Genomic DNA, 23,775 nt, shown 5'->3' on the forward strand with positions numbered 1-23,775 from the left:
TATGACCCCTCACACCCCTGGTAAATCTTAGGCCACACAACATTCCTGTGTCCCCTCAATATGGAGAACCAGCCTCAGAACATTAAACATGAAATAAAGGGACTTTGGAACAATGGTTTCCGTCAGCCACAATGGTGGTCATTGCGATAGATGGAATATGAAAATGTATGTCATTTTTGTTTTATTTTTAAAGGTTAATATATGACATTATTACGAAAACATTGTAACGTCAACAGTTTACCTAGTATATGTTTGATCTTTATACATTGTACATTGTATGGAAAATGTCCAAATCAAAGAGAATGTTTTGGTAAAGATGAAATGTGAAGTTAGTTGTCTAAAATTGGATTTGAGTAAAATCTAGACCTTGCTCTTAACTTGGTACGCCCAGAGAATTGCCCTAAAGGCGGTTACGTCCACTTCTGACCCTAGGCTATAAAACCTGTGAGTGAAGAATTAACATATCAGACTAAGTGACCCAAGCTGCAGCCGAGGTCTAAAAAGTAAACGAACCCAAAACGCAACACAAGTATGAAGACAAAGAAATATTTTTCTACCCAAGCTACGGATGAGTAGCTGTGTCTAAGCGGGTGAATTCAAGTCAAACCACCTAGCCTCCACTCCCCATCGAATCGTGGTATCTACACTGTTTCATTCATACACTGTGAGCTCTGAGCTACAGAGCTGCCTGTCCTCAGAAGAGCCCTTCCAGAGTAAGGGCGAGGGAACAGATTCCTAAGCCAAAAGGACACTGACATTGTGAGGACAACCAAAGAGTCATTGAGCAGCCTGAACGGTCCATGCGGAGAATCCACTGAGACCTTCCCCACGTAATTACATCAGTATATTCTGACCCATAAGAGCGGCAGTTTGGGGCAAGGCTAGGGTTAGAATAAGCATAGCTGACAAATTCACCCAAATGTATATTTCTCTTGTGTACTTTCTCTTTTTCTCTCTCTTTTAAATCCCCATTTTGGGTAACATGCACCATAGTGTGTTGGCCCGTTATATTAAGTTCTAATCAATAGCCTAGAATGTGTTTTTGTGTATGTATATCTTTTATCACCATTTTAGCATTGTAGTAAATAAAAACACAACTAAGATTGGTGTGGTACGAACTCATTGGTGAAACCCGGGTCCGTGCAGATTCCAGGATTATGAGACGTTCAGAACAAGACTGTAGAGGTAACTGGTTAATTAACGGCTGTTGTAAAATCGATATTATGATATTCTTTAAGTTAATTTGGGAAATATAAACTCAATAAAACTAATTTCCCATGGTGCCCCAGGTTAATGAGTTAATAATTGCTTGGTTCAGTTAATCACGGAATTAGAAACCTTTAATCATTCGATGAGCAACAGTCGTCACATTAACTACTACAACGTCACAACACTACTTTCTCTTGTAAACTAAAGACCCGGGGTGGAGATGAGAAGGAAGTACCTATTTGAAAGTTAGAAAAAAATTCTTAGCTCGTAATTTTTTTTTAAGTAGCTCTCATTCTTGGAATGGTTGGAGACCCCTGCTCTAGGGCAATTCAGGTGGATGCTGGAGGGCTGAAGAATGTGTTTTGTTTTTCATGTTTTGTGTTTGCTTTCCATGTATTGTGTAATTGATGTGTACAGTATATACTGTAGCTATGTAAAGTGTAATTGTTGTTTATTGATGTGTTCATGCAGGGCTAATATGCAAAAGAGACCATGGTCTCAGCATGGATCCCTGGCTATTTAATGGTTAAATCAAATATGCTGTTTATACTGTTTGTTGGATTGCAATGTTTTTATTCGATCAGGAACAAAATTGGAACAAACTAAAGCATAAACTTCAAGCACAGAGAGAAAATAGCACAGACATATACGTTCCTTGTACTTTCCATGGACGGGAGCTGTCCATATGATGGAGAAATTAGTTCCGTGTTTGTTCTCAGGTCGATCAGGCTGAAGTTAAAACTCCTGTCTCCACAGTAAAGTGCTGTATCTCCCGCCCTTGCTCGCTCGCTCTCTCCCTCGCTCGCTCCCGGGGCTCTGTTAATAGATGACAGGTATTGCTGATGATAGTTATTTTCTTTAGTCAGCCATCTTGACAGGATGCTGATGGAAGCTGTGGCCTTTCTCTGAACCGACAGGAGATGAATGAAATCAAGACAACTTAGTTTGGCGTCTACTGTTGCCTAAGTGACTGTTTTCTACAGGATTGGAGATTCTTAGTGTTTTGGTGCAATGCTAGCCCACATGAAAAATACTATAGTATGCTATGGTATAAATACTCTAGTATTGCTATATTTATATACTATAGTATTCACTGTAGGGTTATTTCGGACTCTACTGTAGTATTTACAGTGTTTTTACGGACATGACCGTAGTATACTGTAGTATTTACTGCAGTGTTTTGGGGGACATTAGTGTATTAAACTGTTGTATTTACGGTAGTGTTTTTGCAGACATGACTGCTGTCGTGTCTGCACTTTAGTGATATGACATGCTACTCTATAAAATCCTTTCTCTGTAATTAATATTACCTGATTGAGCTAATCATGAAAATGTAATTAACTAGAAAGTCGGGGCACCACAAAATAATATTTATGGAGCAGTTATGCTCCGAATAAACTCTTAAAGAACTAGTAATATTTTACATCAAATAGCAGTCAATATCAATCGGCACCTTATTTCAGTTGCATCTGAAATTTGTAAATTCTTGGTTATCTTCACGAACCCTGGCTAACAAGCTGAATCAGCAATACAAAATTGGGTTTAATTATTTATTTACTAAATACCTAACTAATCACACAGAATTACATATACACAGAATTAATCATACATTGATTACAAATTATGTCATAAAGGAAACGTCCCTAGCGGACGGACCAGGACAGCTGGTTACACAAAGAAAAGAGGGCTGGGTTTGAGTGAAAGAGGGGGAGGACTGAAGAGCAAAGGGAGAAGTCGTATCGGGCCGTAGGCAGCTACTCTATCGTAAATACAGAATCGTATGCATTCAACGGCTAGAATGTATCACTTCTGTAGTGAATAAGAGTTCAAAGTTCATGCTATTCGCAACCAAAGCTCACGCTGAGGTTGGCATTGTTCTGTAGTTATTATCTGAACCCTTCTGACATCGGATCATCATCCTAATGTACCCGGAACAGAAAATTATATTGTCGAAAAGGCTTTATATAGGAAGGGAGAAGAGGGCGTGTTTCATTGTTTATAACCAATGTCTCTTCACATGAGCGGGCCACTGAGTCGGGCCTAATTCACTCATGAAAATCAATTTCTCACATTTTGGAAGCTAAAATCACATTTCATCCCCTCCCAAATTAATTTCATATTCAAATTGCACAACAATTCCATGTGAATCTGATAACTATAATCTGTAGACTTTCCACTGTACAATTTATGTCATCCTATCATTGATGAGAATGTCTCAACCAAACTGACATCATATTCATTAAGTACCAACGCATGTGTTCAACTGGTTGGATTACCAAAATATGGTTCATTTCCCTCCACCTTCTGATGTTCCCAGAATCCCTGTTAACAAAGGCTATTCAAGAGTCCCTCTGTAGAGTCAAGAGAGAGAGGAGGGAGAAAGGTATTTATGGGGGGGTCATAAACCTTCCCCACAGGCCAATGTCATGACACTGTATTATAGGGTTGTATTTACTATACTGTTTTTGTTTTATTATGTTTGACATAGAAGTTGGTTCTTTCACATTGAGGAAACTGGATAATTACTAAGAGCACAATTTCCATAACCTGTAAGTAGGTAGGACTGACGTCTGAACGGATAGTTCAGAGCTTCTGCTCTACTTCTTCGTTAGGGTTTAACGGTGGTTTGCATCCAAAGTTAATGGTGCATTATTATTAATGGAATCTAAAAATATCATTTAAAAAAACATTGTTGAAAAGGGGGAAAATGACATCATACCAAATATCAAAAATAGACACGTCAACAAACAAAACCCATCCCAATTCTTCAATCACATTCCATTCCAAAATACATCCCTACACAGGCTCAGGGGCCTGTGATGCAAGAACATTCACCAACAGGATTTCTTGCAAGGCCTCGGCAGTGAAATTTCAGCTGCATTCACAATGATTTCAATTTTCTCTTCTTCGCTTGTGCTGTTCAGTTTATGACCAATGTAATAATGTCCACCTTTTTAACATGAACATTTTATGAGAAACCTTCACTTGTGGTGGTGGCTCTAAAACCTTTGTTTCTTGCTTGCCACTCGTTCCTTCCATTCTTCTTATCGCCTCCAGATAGGGAACAAGCCTGACACCCCTTACTCTTGCCACCTCAATCTCCTTCAGCCTAACAGGGCACTCCAGGAATTTAGGGGGCATGTTTACCACCAAAATTGCAGCATTTCACTTAATCTGGCATACTATACTCTTCCCATCTGCACACACTTGACAGATGACCAAATCTTCTGCATTTATGACACTGCAGGGGCTTGTGCACAAAAGCTCTTACAGGATATCTCATGAATCCTATCTTTATATCAGAAGGGAGAGACTCTTCATCAAAGAACTGTAGTTTTTCTCTCCATCCACCCCTCAGATCAGTCAACGGGCACCAAGCACTCCATCTACAGTATGTCTTCAGTTACAGTATCCTCTGCTTTTTCTCACGCGCCACCCCAGAAATGACCCCCTTGATAGGCGCCTTGCTTTGAAAATCTATACAGGAAACACTCTACTCTGATTTCTTTATGAGACTTACGACATGCTTCCTTTGCTAAACAGGCAGAAAAAAAATCTAAATAAAACCACTTCTTGTGACTCTCAACACTTTCCTCCAACACATTCCAGATTTTCCTTGAGACGTTAAATGGATTTCCCAGGTAGCATTGGTCCAATACCCTCACTCCTATTAAAAACGAGTCTAGGGGGTTTGCAAGCTTCCACCACAACAACTACATCTCTTATTAACCTTCTTCCTCGCCTCTGTACCCTACTCATTCTCACTCTGTGCAATTATCTTCACCCGATTCACTAGCAGTTTCAAACAAAACTTCACTTTCCACTATCATGTCAATCCATATCGAGGGCCCCTCTATTACCTGTAGGGAACATAACATATGGTCTATACTTGGCATGTAGGTTTCTCACTCATGGGAGGCACAAATTGGGATATGGGGAAGGGAATGGGTGAGGTATATGCAAACTGAAGTAGTAGTATTACTCTAGTTTTTTTGCAGACACCGTAGTGTGGAAATACTGTAGTATTGGAGATAATACTGTATTATTTACTGAAGTATTCTACAGTATACTACAAAATGCTATAGTAAGGGCTACACATGATCGAGGGATAGTACAGCGTGTAGTATAGTATTCTACGGTATACTACACAGTTCTATATTAAGCACTACATGATCGATGGACACTACAGTGTGTAGTATAGTATACTATACTATACTATACTACACAATTATAGAGTAAGCACTACACGATCAAGGGATACTACAGAATGTAGTATTGTATTTTACAATATACTACAAAATTATATAGTAAGTACTACACATGATCGAGGGATACTACAGTGTGGAGTATAGCATTATACATTATAAATTGGGAAGTTCGATTGGCTAACAGCCATGGTATGACAAAACATTTATTTTTACTGCTCTAAGTACATTGGTTATCCGTTTATACTAGCAACAAGGCACCACGGAGGTTTGTGGTATATGGCCAATATATCACGGCAATGTGAAGTGCCTAAGAACAGCCCTTAGCTGTGGTATGTTGTCCATATACCACACTCCCTTGTGCCTTATTGCTTAAGTATAATACAGTTTACTACAGAATTCTATAGTAAGTACTCAATAATTCTATGGCAAACTGTACATGTTTTTCTTGTGGGAGGTGTGAGCCACAAGATGATTTTAGTTTAAATCCGCTCTGTATGTGTCAAGGATTATGTTGCAAATCATTATAATAATATGATCAGATCATTGTGTTCTTGGAGAATAATTACCTGAAGCGTTTCCCCTCCATTTCATCAAGTGACTTTAGCTCAACAAGTTTAACTGAATGCCTGAAATTATTTTGATTGTCGCCTACAGTAAAGTCATAGATACCATAGATACAGTACCAGCCAAAGGTTTGGACACACCTACTCATTCAAATGGTTTTTCTTTATTTTTCTACATTGTAGAATAATAGTGAAGACATCAAAACTATGAAATAACACATATGGAATCAGGTAAAAACCAAAAAAACTATTAATAAACAAATCAAAATATATTTTAGATTTTAAATTTTTCAATGTAGCCACCCTTTGGCTTGATGACAGCTTTGCACACGCTTGGCATTCTGTCAACCAACTCGGTACTGGTACCCCTAGCATCGCTATTGTTATGTTATTGTGTTAAAAAAATTGTAAAAAAATTATGTTTTCTTAACTGTTCTTGAACTGCACTGTTGGTTAAGGGCTTTGCAAGTAAGCATTTCACGGTAAAGTCTACACTTGTTGTATTCGGCGCATTTGATTTGATCAGTCAGCTATTGAAAGAGAACATTGCTCTCCATGGCTGCATCTGCTTCAGTGCTACAGGATCCTTTGTCCCAGCCACTCATTGTTCCAGCCATTGTTCTCAAGAATAAGGCTGATGGAATACAGGCCAATAACCAGCACAGCAGAATATGAAGCCCATCATCAATTCATTAGAAATAGCAGCTTTCAGGTTAATCTGGGAGGGCTCTTTAAAACTCAAGGTATGCTTTCAATTGACAGACAATTGACCATTAGACACCGATTCTGTTTTTCTCTTCCATCCAACCTTGTTCTCATGGGGCCGGTTGGGGTCGGCGACAGAGATAATGACAGGGATGCACATGTGTTACTTCAGGAAGGGAGGACCACACTAGCCACTCAAATCAAATCACTCATCTATAGTTTGTGTCCCTGTCAGGTGCATCAGTACTACAGTTCTTTACCTGAGGACAGGGTGCCGTATGTGAACAGCCCAGGAGAGAAGCACCGCATCAAACAGCTGATTCACCAGCTGCCCCCGCACGACAACGAGGTGACACACTAGTTTACCTGATACTCTGTGTCTAGTGACTATTGACACATTCACGCAGGTATGGATGATGTGTTTGATAATGATGATGATGGAGTATGTTGATCCGGTTGTCAGGTCCGGTACTGTAACGCGCTGGACGACGAGGAGAAGAGGGAGCTCAAGCTCTTCAGTAACCAGAGGAAAAGGGACAACCTGGGCCGAGGCAATGTCCGCCCTTTCCCACTATCCATCAGTGGGGCCATCTGTGAACAGGTACACACTGCTGACACAAAACAATCATCACAGAAATACTACAACACAAAGAGCAGACACATAGGGGGTTCCACTAGGTCAGGTATTCCCAAACTGGGGTACAGGAGTACGCGCAATGCTGTCGGGGGTACGCCAAATAAAAATGTTTTCACATATAAAATAACAATTAAAAAATATATATAACAATAAGAATTCTTCACATTTTCAAACAGTCCATTTATATTTTCCAACGGGGCTATACATTTGGGTGAGGTTTTCTTCACGCTTGAGTAGCCTCGTTTCACTGCCAAAAATACAATTAAACCATCTACTGTTCAGCGAAATAGCAACACAATGTCAAATACAGGTAGCTTACTCAAATAATTAACATCCAATCACATTAACCATTACTCTCTCACAGTTGCTGCTCATTCCGCTTGCTGGAAAATGGATCAATCGTAACAAAAATAAGTAAGGCCCGCGTCCATAGAGACACATACCAGCTCTACTGGTAGTACTGCTAAGTTGTTCTGCTTCCACGAACACATCCAATGCTAGCATCAGTAATTCTACATTTGTTGTTAGCCCAGCGAGCATAGACACTGACGGTTGTGACTCTGATGCAGCCGAAGAACTGCTGCCCCCATACACGGGAAAGCACAGAACAACAGACAGAGACATTTGACCATCGAAGTGGCTCAAATATGATGAGAAATACATTGATTTGGGGTTCACTTACACTACCGTTCAAAAGTTTGGGATCACTTAGAAATGTCCTTGTTTTTTAAAGAAAAGCACATTTTTGTCCATCAAAATAACATCATATTGATCAGAAATACAGTGTAGAAAATTGTTAATGTAAATGAATATTGTAGCTGGAAACGAAAGAGGAGTGAATACAAAGAGGAGTGGGAGGCCCCGGTGCACAACTGAGCAGGAGGACAAGTACATTAGAGTGTCTAGTTTGAGAAACAGACGACTCACAAGTCCTCAACTGGCAGCTTCATTAAATAGTATCTGCAAAACACCAGTCTCAATGTCAATAGTGAAGAGGCGACTCCTGGATGCTGGCCTACTAGGCAGAGTTGCTGTAACGATGTTCTTCTGTTGAAGGAGGAGCGGACCAAAATGCAGCGTGGTGGTGACTCATGTTTGGTTCATCCTGAAACGCAAATTTGGTTCATCCTGAAAACGTTTGACCCAAGTTACACAATTTTAAGGCAATGCTACCAAATACTAATTGAGTGTATGTAAACTTCTGACCCACTGTGAATGTGATGAAATAAATAAATGGTGAAATAAATAATTCTCTCTACTATTATTCTGACATTTCACATTCTTAAAATAAGGTGGTGATCCTAACTGACCTAAGACAGGGAATTTTAACTAGGATTAAATGTCAGGAATTGTGAAGAATTTAAATGTATTTGGCTAAGGTGTATGTAAACTTCCGACTTCAACTGTATATGCATCCTTTCTAACATACCGTTCTCAGAAACCTGTGGTTAGTTATTCACAATTTTTGATGAACAAATAAGGTTTGCATGTACAGTGGGGCAAAAAAGTAATTGTGCAAGTCTCCCACTTAAAAAGATGAGAGGCCTGTAATTTTCATCATAGGTACACTTCAACTATGACAGACAAAATGAGAAAAAAAATCCAGAAAAATCACATTGTAGAATTTTTTATTAATTAATTTGGCAGACTTAAGATGTCAAAAAACAACATTTGAAAGTGTACTGACCCTGGTGCTAGAGGGGGTACGCAGCTGGAGGATGAATGTTTGAAGGGGTACGGGGCTATAAAAAGTTTGGGAACCACTGGACAGTGCAAATGGGATAAAATCTTTGCCACAGCAAATCAAATATTTGAAAATAATCAGCTTGCCTTGGTATTCTGTTTGATGTCTAATCAGAAGGATTAGCCCTTTTGTGAGTAGGTCATGCACATTTAAAAAGATTGGATTATTTATATCATGTAACTGGCGTCTTGCTCCCCCTCCCCTCGGTCAATTATTTTCTTTGACTCTCTCTTTTCATCTATTTATCTCTCACTCCCTCACCCTGTCTCCCCTGCCTCCCCTCCATTTCTCGCTCCCTCTCTCTCAGTGTGGGGGCCAGATAAATGGAGGGGACATTGTGGTGTTTGCGTCACGGGCAGGCCACGGCCTGGTGTGGCACCCTCACTGCTTTGTGTGCAGCATGTGTGAGGAGCTCCTGGTGGACCTCATCTACTTTCACCAGGAAGGGAAGATCTACTGCGGCCGGCACCATTCAGAGATGCTCAAACCCCGCTGCTGTGCCTGCGATGAGGTGAGCCCGGCTGGGCTTAGAGGGCTGGGGTGGTGGGAGGGTTGGCTGGGTTAGCTGGAGCTCAGAAGGTTGAGATGGGGTTTAAGGTGGTGGGAAGTTGGGATGAGCTGGAGCTGGAGCTCAGAAGGGTGAGATTGGGTTTTACAGGGTAAAGAGTTTTGAGGGATCTCATCCGTCTTTCCACATCTCAGTTATCCAGCTCTGCAGACGTTTTGCTCTGTTTGACTGAGTCGTATTTCTGCTAATGCTAAGATGCGTGCAAGCCCAGAATCTGTCACCGCTTGGTGTCTATCTCTCTCCCCCTCTGGTGTTCTATGGTTTGACAGGCTGTTCTCTGTCTCACCTGCATATTATATTTCATTGTCTTTGCTGATGAGCTTGGTGTCTCTCTAATAGCTTTAGATGATTTTGCTGATGATTATCTTTGCTCTCTCTCTGTCTGCCTGTCACTCTCTCTCACTCTCTTTTTTAGATTATTTTTGCTGATGAGTGCACAGAGGCAGAAGGCAGGCACTGGCACATGAAGCACTTCTGCTGCTATGAGTGTGAGGCTCCGCTGGGTGGCCAGCGCTACATCATGAAGGATGGACGTCCACACTGCTGCCACTGCTTCGAGTCCCTGTATGCAGAGTACTGTGACGCCTGCGGTGAACACATAGGTACATGATTCTAGATGTTTCCTAAACACAATTTAGACATGCTTACTGCACTCTTCTCTTTCTTTTTTTTCTTCCTTTATTTTACTAGGCAAGTCAGTTAAGAACAAATTCTTATTTTCAATGACGGCCTAGGAACAGTGGGTTAACTGCCTGTTCAAGGGCAGAACGACAGATTTTGTACCTTGTCAGCTCAGGGATTTGAACTTGCAACCTTTCGGTTACTAGTCTAATGCTCTAACCACTAGGCTACACTGCCGCCCCTTTCTATTGATTATTATCAGATTGTACATTTAGACATGGAAATAGATAAATCATGCAAAGATTATTTTCTTCAAAATGCACCTGCATCCTTTTCCTGTTTTTCTGTTTTTCCCTCTGTCTCTGCCACTCTCTCCATTGCTGTTCATCTCCTGCCATCCCACTCAGTCTCTCTTGGTAACTTTATATCAATCCCCGTTTTTCTTTATAGCATTTCTTCCCTTTCTCTATTTTTCACCCTTTCTTTGTCTCTGTGTCTCTTTACATGTATCTTACCCCCTGTCTTCCAGCCTCTCTCTTTGACTGTGTTGTTCCCACACACTATAAAACTCACTTTGTCTTTCTCTGTGTCATTACCGCCATCTCTCCATGTCTCAACTCATTTCATTATTGACATGTTTTTTTGTGTGACAAAACACAATGCCGTCATTCAAGGACCCTGTTGTCGTTAAGAGAGAATAGTCATAAAATCTGAGATAGAAATCCATAACTTCAAGCATTCATGACTAAAGCTTATAATAGAAAACATTACATACCAATTTACAGTAGAAGTCATTTGGAAAGCAGCTGTCACTCGATAGCAGAACAGAACACTCAGAGCCATGTGCATCATTCAGCTGTGCTAAGACATGACTGGCTAGGGAAATGAAGGTAGTTATTATCTGCTGCCCAGAATCCAGTTAGACAGGGGGAAGCTATGAGCCATTCAGACCCAGAGGATGCCATGTTGTGTCCAGATGGACCATGTGAAATATTATTAGTTCCCTTGGTTTAGGAGAAGGGCTTTCTATAAATGTATTTTTAAATTATTATATAGACCGCATAATCCCAGTTTTGGGTAAAATCACAATATCAGTTTGTACTGTACTTAATTTCTTCATCCAGTAAATATCATTAAAATATTTTGCAGGCTCATATTTTACAGATGTTGGCTTACTGAGGAGTGATACAGTCTCACTGTAGATAATGGGTTTATTAGACTCAGTATGTGATATCCCAACACTGACACCTTATCAGTAGTAAGTAGTAGTATTATTTCAAATTCTAATTGTAACCGGTGTGAAGTGGCTAGCTAGCTAGCAGGGTGCACGCTAGCAACATTTCAATTGGTGAAGTCACTCGCTCTGAGACCTTGAAGTAGTTGTATCCCTTGCTCTGCAAGGGCTGCGGCTTTTGTGGTATGATAGGTAACGATGATTTGTGGGTCGCTGTTGTTGACGTGTGCAGAGGGTCCCTGGTTCAAGCCCAGGTAGGGGCGAGGAGAGGGATGGAAGCAACACTGTTACATAATGACAGGATCTAATCCTTTCCCCAGGCATTGACCAGGGCCAGATGACATATGACGGGCAGCATTGGCACGCCACAGAGGAGTGTTTCTGCTGTGCCCGCTGTAAGCGTTCCCTCCTGGGGCGCCCCTTCCTGCCCAAACAAGGACAGATCTACTGCTCACGCTCCTGCAGCGCCGGACAGGTGAACAACCACCACTTGACTGAACGTTCAGTTGACCATTGTATAGTATGTGTATGTTATATGTATTTCAAGTATATGTTATAAATTCTATAAATTCCATCAATCAGGACCCAGACGAGTCAGACTCATCTGACTCGGCCTTCCAGAGTGCCCGCTCCCGTGAGTCTCACCACAGCATCAAGATTCTAAAACCGGAGCGCCGAAATGCCGAGCAGGAGCGTCGCCAGCCAGCTCCCATGACTGATCGTCTATCTGTTGAGGTGGACCCCCTGTCTATCCAGATGGACCGTCTGAGCCTTGGCTCTAGCCAGACACCCAGTCGAACACCCAGCCGCACACCCAGTCACGTCCCTAGCCGCACCCCTAGTCTCAACCAAGTGTGGATGAGCCGGGATGAACCTTACCCCCCAGCCTATGAGACAGCCAACGAGGGCTCCCAGCAGGATGCCTCTCCAACCCCCAATTCCCTGCTCCTGGGCCTGTGTAACCCCAGGAAAGGCTACAGCCCCAGCTCCCACAACCCCCTGCCCCCAGCCCAGAGCCCTGTCAACCCAGGAAAAAGGCCTGAGTCCAGAGCTAAAGTGCAGGGCAACACGAAGCGAACGCCCATGGCGGCACTGAGGGGTCAATCCTTCCAGGACAACTGGATCCACCACAGCCAAGACGAGTTCCGCCCACCCAAGCTGAGGACCCAGATGAGCTTCAACGAGGTGTCCAGCCAAGGCCAGGGCTTCTTGGACAAGAGGAACATCAGCATGCATGGCTTCCAGAGGGACAGCAGGCCCCCCCTGACCAGGACCAGGAAAGCAATGAGCAATGGCATGAGCTTCACAGAGCCCCTCACCCCTCTGGAACAGACCCCCCGTGGATCTATGGAGTCTCTGGCCCTGTCCAATGCTACAGGTACTGTACCCTCTCAACTGAGTTTAGAAGCTACATTGTAGACAAGGGGCTTTATTTTTGGCGGGTGTTAAGCCAGCACAATTGTCAAATGCATGCTCGTTTTGCAATTTTGACCTGTTAAAGCCGGTGCTCTTCTGTTTTCAAACCCTAGCATCAGGATTGGTAAATGACCTAGCTTGCGCTGTGGTGGGAGCGTTGGCAATATTTAGGGTGTATCCTTAAAAACTTGTGCCAAAGTGCAAATTTCAGGTAACACTGGTCCCCACGATCTAATGAAACATTCTGGCAATGTTTAAAGAACAAATTGGGCCTCCCGAGTGGCGCAGTGGTCTAAGGCACTGCATCGCAGACACGGTCGCCAGGTGTACAGTGTTTCCTCCGACACATTGATGCGGCTTGCTTCTGGGTTAAGTGGGCATTGTTAAGTGGGCGGCTTGGGTGGGTTGTGTTTCGGAGGACACACGGCTCTTGACCTTCCCCTCTCACGATTCCATACGGGAGTTGCAAGGATGAGACAAGACTGTAACTAACAATTGGATACCACGACATTGAGGAGAAAATATAGGTAAAAAAACAACAAATTAAATGTGTTCTAGGAACATTCTTGCAACATCTGGTGAATGCTTTATGCAAACATTCTATAATCATCAGTACGGCTGGACAGTTTGTGTGTCATGAAAACATTTGCCACGACCTATCAAATGTTCTGGGAACTTTCACAGAACCAATCCTGGTTTGCTGGGAAAACATTACAGGTACATTGTGTTTGTTACGGGATTCTTCCGTGGAAGGAGAGGAGGACCAAAATGCAGCGTGGTTGAAATTCATGTTTGTTTTTAATAAGAAAACTATACATGAATAAACTACAAAAACAACAAATGTGTAAACCCGAAACAGTCCCGTGTGGCACAAACACTGACACAGGAGACAATCACCCACAAAACCCAACACCAAACAGGCTACCTAAATATGGTTCCCAATCAGAGACAATGACTAACACCTGCCTCTGATTGAGAACCATATCAGGCCAAACACAGAAACAGACAAACTAGACACACAACATAGAATGCCCACTCAGGTCACACCCTGACCAAACAAAACATAGAAACATACAAAGCAAACTATGGTCAAGGTGTGACAGTGTTATTACATTACCTGGAAACCCACTGAGAATGTTTGGGGCATGTTCTGTGGTGGTTGTTACAGATGTTGTGCACAACATTTTAGTGAATGTTAGGAGAACATACCAATGATATTTCCTTAAAAAAAATGTTTTTAGGATGTTATCATCCTAATGTTAGATAAAACTAGAACTAGAACGTATTGGGAATCTTAGCTAATGTTCTGGGAATGTTCCCGGTTTGCTGAGAAGACGATCATAAAAGGTTTGGCTGATGTGACTGCTTTGAAATAAATCTTAATTACCAAAGCTTTCTTAAAAGATCAAGTTCGGGAGCATCTATTTTTATATATGTGGGCTATTGTACATTATTTTATCCAGCTACTGTTATTATTTGCATGTATGTAAAAACCCCTCCATGCCCATCATTGAACGAGAGATAGGATGATCCGGTGACACTCGTATTTAAAAACATTTAAGTGAATATCCTGTAACAATAGCTTGTTTTCTGTTTTTTTTAGATTAAAAAACAAGCCCTTATTGCAGGGGTTCCCAAACGTTTTTGTCCCATGGCCCCATTTTGATATTTAAAAATTCTCGTGACCCGAACCATGTGAAACAAATGATGTAATTAACAGCCTATGTTTACTTTTTTAATTGGGGCTACACAGTCAATTGCAAAACCTTCTAACAGTATTTCTGAACTCACCATCATGTACTTTAAATGTGGGGCTATGACAGTCAATTGCAAATTAGTCTGACATAATTTCTCTTATCTGACCAGCACTAATGAAATGGGTGTGCTTAATGCTTGTCCTGTCGGAGCTTCTCAAAGTCAGGGGTCATGGTTGACAGTGCACACCTCATCTCTTCTGTCACATCCAACCTGGATCAATATTTGTTTTTTTACCCTGTTTGAGAACGAGCTACTTTTTTCAACATTCTGTTAAAAATCGCGCAACATTTCAACGTTCTGCTACTCATGCCAGGAATATAGTATATGCATATGATTAGTATGTGTGCATAGAAAACACTCTGAAGTTTCTAGAACTGGTTCAATGGTGTCTGTGACTATAACAGAACGAGTTCCGTTGTCAAAATCGCAAGAAAACCTGGTCACTAAATCGAAGAAGAAAAAATCAATCCGCCAGTGTTTGTATTGTCTATGGCTTTCCATAAATGATGGAACTGTGTTTGCAATTCCTACAGATTCCACACGATGTCGCCAGTGTTGTGATTTCCAGGCACATTTATTCTAGGTCAGACCAATGATTACCACATCCGGTCTTCATGTGTGCATCACAAAAATATCTCGACTGGAAATTGCACCTCGTTTTCTTTACTTCTAGTTATTGAATACAGATCGCTCCATGATCAATTTGATCGTTTATTAATGTTTACTAATACCTAAACTTGGATTACAGAAGTAGGTTGGTGTTTTGTCAAAGTTTATAGGCAACTTTATGAATTTTTAAAAATTATGTCGCGTTGGGAAACGTGCATTTTTCCATGGATTTCACGGTGTTCATAAATGGACATTTTGGGTATATATGGACCGATTTAATCGAAAAAAAGACCCAATTGTGATGTTTATGGGACATATAGGAGTGCCAACAAAAAATCTCGTTATAGGTAATGAATTTTTTATATTTTATTTCTGCGTTTTTGGTAGCGCCGGCTACGCTAATTTGTTAGTTTACTTCCCCTTTCTGTGTGTCAGGGAGCTGCATGCTATCAGATAATAGCTTGCAATGCTTTCGCCGAAAAGCATTTTACAAATCTGACATGTTAGCTATATTCACAACGAGTGTGGCTTGATTTGAGTACCCTGGAAGTGAATTTTAATGGAAGTTTGAGTTTTAACGAGTACAATAAGTTGGCGCTCTGGAATTTCCGCTCATTTGGTTCCTGTACAGGAACACAGACGAGAGTACTGAATCAGCGTACCATGAGTTGCAATGTCACGTTCTGACCTTAGTTCCTTTGTTTTGTCTTTGTTTTGGTATGGTTAGGGCGTGAGTTGGGGTGTGCGGTCTATGTTCTTTTTTCTATAATATGTGATTTCTGTGTTTGGCCTGGTATGGTTCTCAATCAGAGGCAGCTGTCAATCGTTGTCCCTGATTGAGAACCATACTTATGTAGCCTGGTTTCACCTTTGAGTGGGGTGATTATTTTCTGTTCAGTGTTTTTGTATTCACAGTTCAGGACTGTTTCGTTTCGTTCTCATTATTTTGTGTTCATGATAATAAATTACCAACATGGACACTTACCACGCTGCGCATTGGTCCTGTCTATCAGTCACAGTCAATCAAAGATAATATCCATTATGTGCAATGATAATGAAGATGAGCACATACTGTTGAAGTCGGAAGTTTACAAACACTTAGGTTGAGTCTTTAAAACTATTAACAAAATATACACTGCTCAAAAAAATAAAGGGAACACTTAAACAACACAATGTAACTTCAAGTCAATCACACTTCTGAGAAATCAAACTGTCCACTTAGGAAGCAACACTGATTGACAATAAATTTCACATGCTGTTGTGCAAATGGAATAGACAACAGGTGGAAAATATAGGCAATTAGCAAGACACCCCCAATAAAGGAGTGGTTCTGCAGGTGGAGATCACAGACCACTTCTCAGTTCCTATGCTTCCTGGCTGATGTTTTGGTCACTTTTGAATGCTGGCGGTGCTTTCACTCTAGTGGTAGCATGAGACGGAGTCAACAACCCACACAAGTGGCTCAGGTAGTGCAGCTCATCCAGGATGGCACATCAATGTGAGCTGTGGCAAGCAGGTTTGCTGTGTCTGTCAGCGTAGTGTCCAGAGCATGGAGGCGCTACCAGGAGACAGGCCAGTACATCATGAGACGTGGAGGAGGCCATAGGAGGGCAACAACCCAGCAGCAGGACCGCTTAACTCCGCCTTTGTGCATTGAGGAGCACTGCCAGAGCCCTGCAAAATTACCTCCAGCAGGCCACAAATGTGCATGTGTCTGCTTAAATGGTCAGAAACAGACTCCATGAGGGTGGTATGAGGGCCCGACGTCCACAGGTGGGGGTTGTGCTTACAGCCCAACACCGTGCAGGACGTTTGGCATTTGCCAGAGAACACCAAGATTGGCAAATTCGTCACTGGCGCCCTGTGCTCTTCACAGATGAAAGCAGGTTCACACTGATCACGTGACAGACGTGACAGAGTCTGGAGACGCCGTGGAGAACGTTCTGCTGCCTGCAACATCCTACAGCATGACCGGTTTGGCGGTGGGTCAGTCATGGTGTGGGGTGGCATTTCTTTAGGGAGCCACACAGCTCTCCATGTGCTCGCCAGAGGTAGCCTGACTGCCATTAGGTACCGAGATGAGATCCTCAGACCCCTTGTGAGACCATATGCTGGTGCGGTTGGCCCTGGGTTCCTCCTAATGCAAGACAATGCTAGACCTCATGTGGCTGGAGTGTGTCAGCAGTTCCTGCAAGAGGAAGGCATTGATGCTATGGACTGGGCTGCCCGTTCCCCAGACCTGAATCCAATTGAGCACATCTGGGACATCATGTCTCGCTCCATCCACCAACACCACGTTGCACCACAGACTGTACAGGAGTTGGCGGATGCTTTAGTCCAGGTTTGGGAGATGATCCCTCAGGAATCCATAGCCTGTAGTGTGGTTTTCCACTTTAATTTTGAGTGTGACTCCAAATCCAGACCTCCATGGGTTGATAAATTTGATTTCCATTGATAATCTTTGTGTGATTTTGTTGTCAGCACATTCAACTATGTAAAGAAAAAAGGATTTAATAAGTATATTTAATTCATTCAGATCTAGGATGTGTTATTTTAGTGTTCCCTTTATTTTTTTGAGCAGTGTATGTTAACAGGCAGACCTTATTTACATAAGTATTCAGAGCCTTTGAAATATGACTCGAAATTGAGCTCTGGTTCATCCTGTTTCCATTGATCATCCTTGAGATGTTTCTACAACTTGATAGGAGTCCACCTGTGGTAAATTCAATTGATTGGACATGATTTGGAAAGTCACATACCTGCCTATATAAGGTCCCACTGTTGACATTGAATGTTAGAGCAAAAACCAAGTTATGAGGTCGAAGGAATTGGCCGTAGAGCTCTAAGACAGGATTGTGCCGAGGCACAAATCTGGGGTAGAGTATCAAAACATTTCTGCATCATCAAAGGTCCCCAAGAACACCATGGCCTCCATCATTCTTAAATGGAAAAAGTTTAGATCCACCAAGACTGTTCTTAGCGCTGGCCGCCCAGCCAAACTGAGTAATCGTCGGAGAAGTGCCTTGGTCAGGGAGGTGACCAAAAACTCAATGGTCACTCTGACAGAGCTTCAGACTTCCTCTATGGAGATGGGAGAACCTTCCAGAAGGACATCCATCTCTGCAGCACTTCACCGATCAAGCTTTTATGGTAGAGTGGCCAGACAGAAGCCACTCTTCAGTAAAAGGCACATAACAGCATGCTTGGAGTTTGCCAAAAGGCACCTAAGGACTCTCTGACCATGAGAAACAAGATTCTCTGGCCCTGCGGTGAAGCATGGTGGTGGCAGCATAATGCTGTGGGGATATTTTTCAGCAGCAGGGATTGGGAGACTAGTCAGGATCAAGTGAAAGATGAACGGAGCAAAGTACAGAGAGATCCCTGATGAAAACATGCTCCAGAGCGATCAGGACCCCAGACTGGTGAGAAGGTTCACCTTCCAACAGGACACCCACCCTAAACAAACAGCCAAGACAACGTAGGAGTAGCTTCGGGACAAGTCTCTGAATGTCCTTGAGTGGCCCCGCCAGAGCCTGGACTTGAGAGACCTGAAAATAGCTGTGCAGCGACGCTCCCCATCCAACCTGACAGAGATTGGGAGGATCTGCAGAGAAGAATGGGAGAAAATCCCGAAATACAGGTGTGCCACTCTTGTAGCATCATACCCAAGAAGACTCAAGAATGTAATCGCTGCCAAAGATACTTCAAGAAAGTACTGAGTAAAGGGTCTGAATACTTGTGATGTGATTTTCTTTTTTGCAAAATGTTATAAAAGCCTGTTGTGCTTTTTCATCATGGGATATTGAGTGTAGATTGATGAGTGGAAATCCATTTTAGAATAAGGCTGTAATGTAACAAAATGTGGAAAAAGTCAAAGGGTCTGAACACTTTCCAAATGCACTACAGTTTTACAAACAGGCATGCACAATGTAGTTTACAATTGGAGTTACCTGCTACATATCTCCAAGTTTGGCGCTCAGCTCTTTTGCCTGCCAGTTGCTCTCAGTGTATCCATTATAGCACAGTGGGTGTATAATACAATGCGTCCATATTGCAGAGGGAAACATTCATAACTAGAGTGCAGAGGCCTGCCCGCCATCCTGTGATAGATGGAGCCCCATTTTGTGTCGCCCTCTTGATTGCTAGCTATAGAATCAATTCTTAGTTTCACAGTGTAATCTGACAAAGGTGTTGATGTGAGAGTGTGCCAAGAGTGTGCAAAGCTGTCATCAAGGCAAAAGGGTGGCTACTTTGAAGAATCTCAAATATAAAATATATTTAGATTTGTTTAACACTTGTTGGGTTACTACATGATTCCATATGTGTTATTTCATAGTTGTGATGTCTTCACTATTATTCTTCAATGTAGAAAAAGAAAGAAAGAAAGAAAAACCCTTGAATGAGTAGGTGAACAAACTTTTGACTGGTACTGTATATGTAACAAAATAAAGAAAAACTCTTGAATGAGTAGGTGTACAAACTTTTGACTGGTACTGTATATTTAACAAAATAAAGAAAAACCCTTGAATGAGTAGGTGTGCAAACTTTTGACTGGTACTGTATATGTAACAAAATAAAGAAAAACCCTTGAATGAGTAGGTGTACAAACTTTTGACTGGTACTGTATATGTATAACCAGGATTTTGGAAAATCTCCTGCTACCTCATTTTCTTATCAGGCGACCCCTAGTTTGGGAAATGCTGCCTAGTAGGCCACCCTTACCCTACTACAGTATATTGAAAGCTGGTTCAACAGCAATGAGTCTAGTGTCTTTCTTATCCTGGCCTAGGGTGGCAGGTAGCCTAGCGATTAAGAGCATTGGGCCAGTAACCAAAAGGTTGTTGGTTGAATTCCTGAGATGACTTGGTGAAAAAACTGTTTGATGTGCCCTTGAGCAAGGCACTTAGACCTTAATGCTCCTCCTGTAAGTTGCTCTGGATAAGAGCATCTGCTAAATGTATTTGTATTTCCATGCATTCATCATGTAGCCTGTTTCTAAATGGTCTACTTGTGAGGCATCATTCACATAGGCCTACCTGCAGTGTATAGGCTACTCCATTTGGCTTGTATCCACCCCTGCCTCTTGTCCGGTTATCCAACATATGTGCGGCTCCCCCAAACATATGCAAATGATTCAGTCCTATAACAGCAGGCCTAGGTTATATCTTGCTTATTGATAACGTGCCTCACACATACAATACAATTTACAGGAGCCTAGTATTTTTTATTTGAGGATAAGTGCGACGAGTAAAGGCCTATACTATACTGAAGCCAATTACAACAACGTTGACTGTCAACACTCAAAACATATTGAGCAAACACTGATATTTTTTTGATTGTTTTAATATTGCTGTTACTCGTTACTGTAGCCGATTCTATTTAATAAACTGTATCAATCCACAATGGACTAGGAAAATAATATTCGGTGACCACAGCCGAATTGGAGTTGATGATGACGCAAAGACCATCAATAAGCAACAGAACATGAGACAACAGCATGCAGTACTGACCAGTGAGGGGTCAAGGACTCGTCACACCTATCATTCATTTATTCATCAAAACCCAACCCTTTTGAGCCACTGTCAGCTATTGAGTTTATAATTCCCTCAGTGAAAATAGTACAAATATTTGATAATATGATAATAGGGATCATGAATGATTATTTAATACCTTCAGTATCTATATACATGAATAACCTGTGTGTATATCTTTCCCAGGTAACTCACTGGATGGGGTAAGTAAGCGTCAAGAGCACCTGTCCCGATACTCCATGCCAGACCTTAGTAAGGACTCTGGGATGAATGTGTCTGAGAAGAGTAACATTGGCACACTGGGTTCCTCTGTCCAGTTCCGCAGCTCTGAGTCCCTGACCCCTCGGCCCTACGGGTACCTGAATGCGCCTGTGCAGGTGGGGTACCCCCTGGGGTACTGGGATTCCCCCCAGCCCCTGGCCTTTAAGGGTACAGGTTGCGTGGGCCTAATAGGGAGTAGTGGTAACCTCCGCATGACCCCCATGAGTGAGAGGATCCCTCGTCGTCGGCCGAATGGGCCAGAGCCCATACAGCAACAACAACCAACACAATCACGGCGACGCAAACACCGTGGCATTGGTAATGATGGAAATGGCAACCACCGCAGCAGCGGTCGCCACTACCGGCGTTCTCGACGCTCACGCTCTGACAATGCCCTCCACCTGACGGCCGACCGGGGATGTCATATGATGGAACCCCCGCACCGTCGTGTTCAGGAGGACTATGACCGTTTCCCCGCCGGCCATACCGCCCGGGACCTGTTTGGGGTGGAGGGCATAGGCGGGTACAGACAGCAGCCTTACAGACCCTGCCCCCGCACCACCTCAGACCTCACCCTGCACAATGCAGCGGGGGGTGGGGGGATGCAGTCGCTTGGCCTTGGGGGACCACACTTGGGTGGGGAGAGATACGGGGAGGAGGCGGACCCCTGGTGCTCCAGCTGCTCCTCATCCTCTGAGTCTGAAGAAGACGAGGGTTACTTCCTGGGGGAGCCCATCCCCAGACCTGTCCAGCTACGCTACCTCCAGAATGAGGAGCTGCGCCACAGATACAGCCCTACAGGGATGGGAGGGATGGGGGGCCACCATGGACCCATACATGGACCCCTACATGGAGGAAACCAAGGGCAGCTGCACGGACAGCTCCACATGCGCCAGAGGAGGAAGAGCAAGAACTGCATCATCTCATAGAGAGAGTTAGGGATGGTGAGAATGGAGAGAGAGGGAGTGGGAGGGTGACAGAGAAAAAGAAAGTGAGAAAGAAAGGAAGGAGAGGGAGTGGGAGGGGGAGAGAGAAAGGGGGGAGAGAGAGTATATGAAAGAGTGATCGTGTGTGTGTCAAAGAGAGGCCTATATATATTTGATGTGTGTGAGTTACACAACGAGCTCTATGCGGGGGTTGGGGGGTATACACCTACACAGTATGAGCTAATCAGGACAAGAAGCCTGCAATGGAGTCAGGTGACTAACAATTGGCAAAAACATCACATTTGTATTGTTAACCGTTTATTATTATATAGCCCAAGAAAGGTTACGCCATTTGATTGATAAACAGAGTGTGTGTGTGTGTGTGTGTGTGTGTGTGTGTGTGTGTGTGTGTGTGTGTGTGTGTGTGTGTGTGTGTGTGTGTGTGTGTGTGTGTGTGTGTGTGTGTGTGTGTGTGTGTGTGTGTGTGCGTGCGTGCGTGCGTGTGTGTGTGTGTGCCTTCCACAGTTACATAACAGAAATATGGGACTTATTCATAACATTTTACTGCTGTAGTGAATTTACCAGCTGTTATTTAAAACCAGTTTAACAATGTCTAGAAATTGGATTTATGCATGCATAATGTTCAGTACGTCAACAAGGCATACAGATAATACAGCAAATAATTGCAATTCATGCTGGAGTTTAGCAACTCTTTAGCATTATTTTTTCTGTCTTGAAACCGACAAGGGATAAATTCACCATGTCTGTAAAGTTGAATGAATGCTCCTAAATGACTCAGTTTCAAATAAGTATTGGTACACAACTCCAAGAGCACTAATGGCTGAAGTGCTCACGTATTTTATGTACCTACTGGACCTTGGAAAACCACCTGAGTGGATCCTCTCATAGCATTGACCAACCAATGACTTATAATCAGTCCATCACTTACTAAGGAGAACCAAAAACTGTCTGGCAAACACCACAGCCCTCCAAAACCAGTCAGCTGGAAGTGTGATTGTGGACGATGTGTGCTAGATAGATGCCATACAGTGTTGTCGTTTACCTCAGTGGAAACCAAGAGCTGCTGGATCTACAGTACAGTTGGCTAGCAGATTGTGTTATCATCCTGTATAAATAGCCGTTGAACCTAACTACACTGCCCTGCTCTCCATGCTTACCAAGGACAGCTCTAGCCTACGCTCCTTGGCCATTCAGGCACAGTAACGTCCTGTATAGTCCTGTTTTCTCCCGCAACATGCTTTGTTTTTCAACGTTATAATATTACTACTAGATAAAACAAATAACAACAATAATAATACCTGTTAAATGTATATAACAGTAAAATAAATGTTATTTAAGTTTTGGATGTAGTAATGTAAATGTTCTGTACATAATGGTCCTAAATATTTATATATATTTTGTAACTACAGAACCATTATTTGTATAACATGATGTAGAGATAGAAAAGGCTTGCATGTTTATTTGTTGATGTTGTGTCATATTGGAATTAAAGTGGATTTCAATGAGCAATGTAAATGTCACATCTTTTTGGTGACACGATAACAATAACCATGTTTAATAGGCCATTATAAACGTTTATAAGTGTATATGAATGCGGTAATGCTGCTTGTTCCAGATTTCTGTGGTTGGTTCTAGCTGGAATCCCATGTTGTTTTGGTTGACTGACAGTCACCGTTCCTCCGGACACCGCTCCAAACACTGGTGTGGAAATACGATCTGTTCATTACCAGTCTGCTGTTATTAGACTGCCTTACTGGCTGGCTG

The 23,775-nt window shown here is 42.5% G+C and overlaps 1 protein-coding gene across 1 annotated transcript in view; it reads left to right on the top strand.

Moving 5' to 3' along the window:
• LOC135503708 (prickle-like protein 2) overlaps positions 1–22,014 on the top strand; it is a 29,114-nt gene extending 7,100 nt beyond the window's left edge. The window contains exons 2-8 of the mRNA XM_064921857.1: positions 6,921–7,034; positions 7,149–7,286; positions 9,374–9,577; positions 10,050–10,236; positions 11,810–11,964; positions 12,072–12,867; positions 20,990–22,014. Of these exons, the coding sequence (XP_064777929.1) occupies positions 6,921–7,034; positions 7,149–7,286; positions 9,374–9,577; positions 10,050–10,236; positions 11,810–11,964; positions 12,072–12,867; positions 20,990–21,993 (2,598 nt within the window). The 3' untranslated portion in view covers positions 21,994–22,014. The remainder of the gene's footprint in view (positions 1–6,920; positions 7,035–7,148; positions 7,287–9,373; positions 9,578–10,049; positions 10,237–11,809; positions 11,965–12,071; positions 12,868–20,989) is intronic.
• Positions 22,015–23,775: the final 1,761 nt, after the last annotated feature.

This window comes from Oncorhynchus masou, chromosome 18, assembly GCF_036934945.1.
Source record: "Oncorhynchus masou masou isolate Uvic2021 chromosome 18, UVic_Omas_1.1, whole genome shotgun sequence".
NCBI classification, from domain to species: domain Eukaryota; kingdom Metazoa; phylum Chordata; class Actinopteri; order Salmoniformes; family Salmonidae; genus Oncorhynchus; species Oncorhynchus masou.